Here is a 1,925-nt window from a genome sequence, read left to right as displayed (position 1 = left end):
CCACAGACAGACAGACAGACAGACAGACAGACAGACAGATACAGAGACAGAGAGAGCAGGAGCAGGAGGAGGCCCAACTAGTGATACTCGACACCAAACACTAAGTTTACTCACCTTCGCAGGAGAGTCCGTGCGATGTGACGCCGGGGAGCGCCTCACGACACACGTTGCAGTAGGTGGGGCGCGCGTGTGAGCAGGCGTACCAGTTGTGGTGGCCGGACATCATCTCTGTGTGGCTTGTCGCGCCCTGCTGGAAAACCACCGGGAGGACAGAAAGAAAGAGAATTAAAAACACACCAGGAAAAAAGAATAAAAAACACGAGGAAGAAAGAAAGAAAGAGAATTAAAAACACATGAGGAAAAAAATAAGAATAAAACAGGAGGAAGAGAGAAAGAAAGAGAAAAAAACACATGACGGAAAAAAAAGAATAAAACACCGGGAAGACAGAAAGAAAGAGAAAAAAATCACACATGAGGAAAAAAAAAATTGTTCAGTTTTAGAGGAGGTTTTACGGCGCTCGCAACTGCATACGGTCATACTTATGAGCGCGAGAAGATTAGAGATGTTACAAGAGAGTTACAAACATAAAAAAAGAAGAAGGGGAGATGTTTGATAGGAAAGAAGAAGAAAAGAAAGGAAAAACACTTGTTGGAGGAAGACAAGAGAACGGGGAAAATCAGGAGAAAGAGAAAAATGAAAAAAAAACCCCCACACCGAACAACAACAAAAACATGAGGAAGTATAAAACATAAGGAAGTATAAAACAGGAGGAAGTATAAAACATGAGGAAGTATAAAACATGAGGAAGTATAAAACAGGAGGAAGTATAAAACATGAGGAAGTATAAAACAGGAGGAAGTATAAAACAGGAGGAAGTATAAAACAGGAGGAAGTATAAAACAGGAGGAAGAAAAGAAAAAAGAAACAACTTGTGAGAGGAAGACAAATAAAAGGGAAAAACACGAGAAAGAAAGAAAAACAAACAAACATAAAGAATAAAGAAAAAATTAAGAAGACAATAAGAGGAAGAAAACCCCCCCAAAAACACGAGGAAGAAAAAACAAAACAAACCCAAACAAAGAGGAAAAAAACCCCAAAGAAAAAGATTCAGACGGACCCGATGTTGTGTTCTTGTGGAAAAAAGAAAAAGGGAACCTGACTGACATAAATTTCGTTCACGCCAATCAGGTGCGAATAGGTACATGACGACGAAAGGGTTGTCTCATAAAATGCACTGTACTATCCACGCGGTTTTATGCACAAAAAAACATCTACAAAAAAAAAAAAAAAAAATTTTTTTTAAAATAAAAAAATTCTGAAATTATGCAAACTGAGCCGAAAAATGTGAAAGTATGCAATTCTGTTAATTTTAACAAAGAGTGATAAAGGAAAATAATCAGAAATTATGCAAAAAAAGATCAAATTTTGCTAAATTATGCTGAGTGCATAAAACCCCGGGGACAGACTATACGCAGCCTCATAAGCCGATTTAGGGGGAATTTAGATATAGACTGACAAGATGGTGGTGATGGTAGTAGTGATGGTGATGATGATGATGATGATGATGATGATGATGATGATGATGATGATGATGATGATGAGGATGAGGATGAGGATGAGGATGATAACGAGACCGATGGTGATGATGAAGATGATGATGATGATGATGATGATGCTGATGATGGTGATGGTGATGGTGATGGTGATGGTGATGATGATGATGATGATGATGATGATGATGATGATAATGATGATTCAGATGATGATTCAGATGAAGATGACGATGATGATGACGATGCCATGCAATGATACTCACAAGCAAGTGACACAACCACTTACGTCACCATTCCACCTTCTCAAACACATAAACATTAATTACGTAAAGCAGTGCCTCCTACATCCCCTTCCCCCCCCCCTCTCCGAT

General features: G+C 38.9%; 1 protein-coding gene across 1 annotated transcript in view; it reads right to left on the bottom strand.

Annotated features, from left to right (window-relative positions):
- The window catches only part of LOC101851512 (diacylglycerol kinase delta), a gene marked incomplete in the record, with an annotated part of 91,327 nt that overhangs the window by 47,711 nt on the left and 41,691 nt on the right, over nucleotides 1-1,925 (bottom strand). The window contains 1 exon segment of the mRNA XM_035970923.1: nucleotides 115-250. Coding sequence (XP_035826816.1) covers nucleotides 115-250 — 136 coding nt within the window.

The sequence above is a fragment of the Aplysia californica genome, unplaced genomic scaffold (genome assembly GCF_000002075.1).
Source record: "Aplysia californica isolate F4 #8 unplaced genomic scaffold, AplCal3.0 scaffold00339, whole genome shotgun sequence".
NCBI classification, from domain to species: domain Eukaryota; kingdom Metazoa; phylum Mollusca; class Gastropoda; order Aplysiida; family Aplysiidae; genus Aplysia; species Aplysia californica.
Note: the sequence above shows the minus strand (reverse complement) of the source record. Positions and strands in the feature narration are given on the sequence as shown.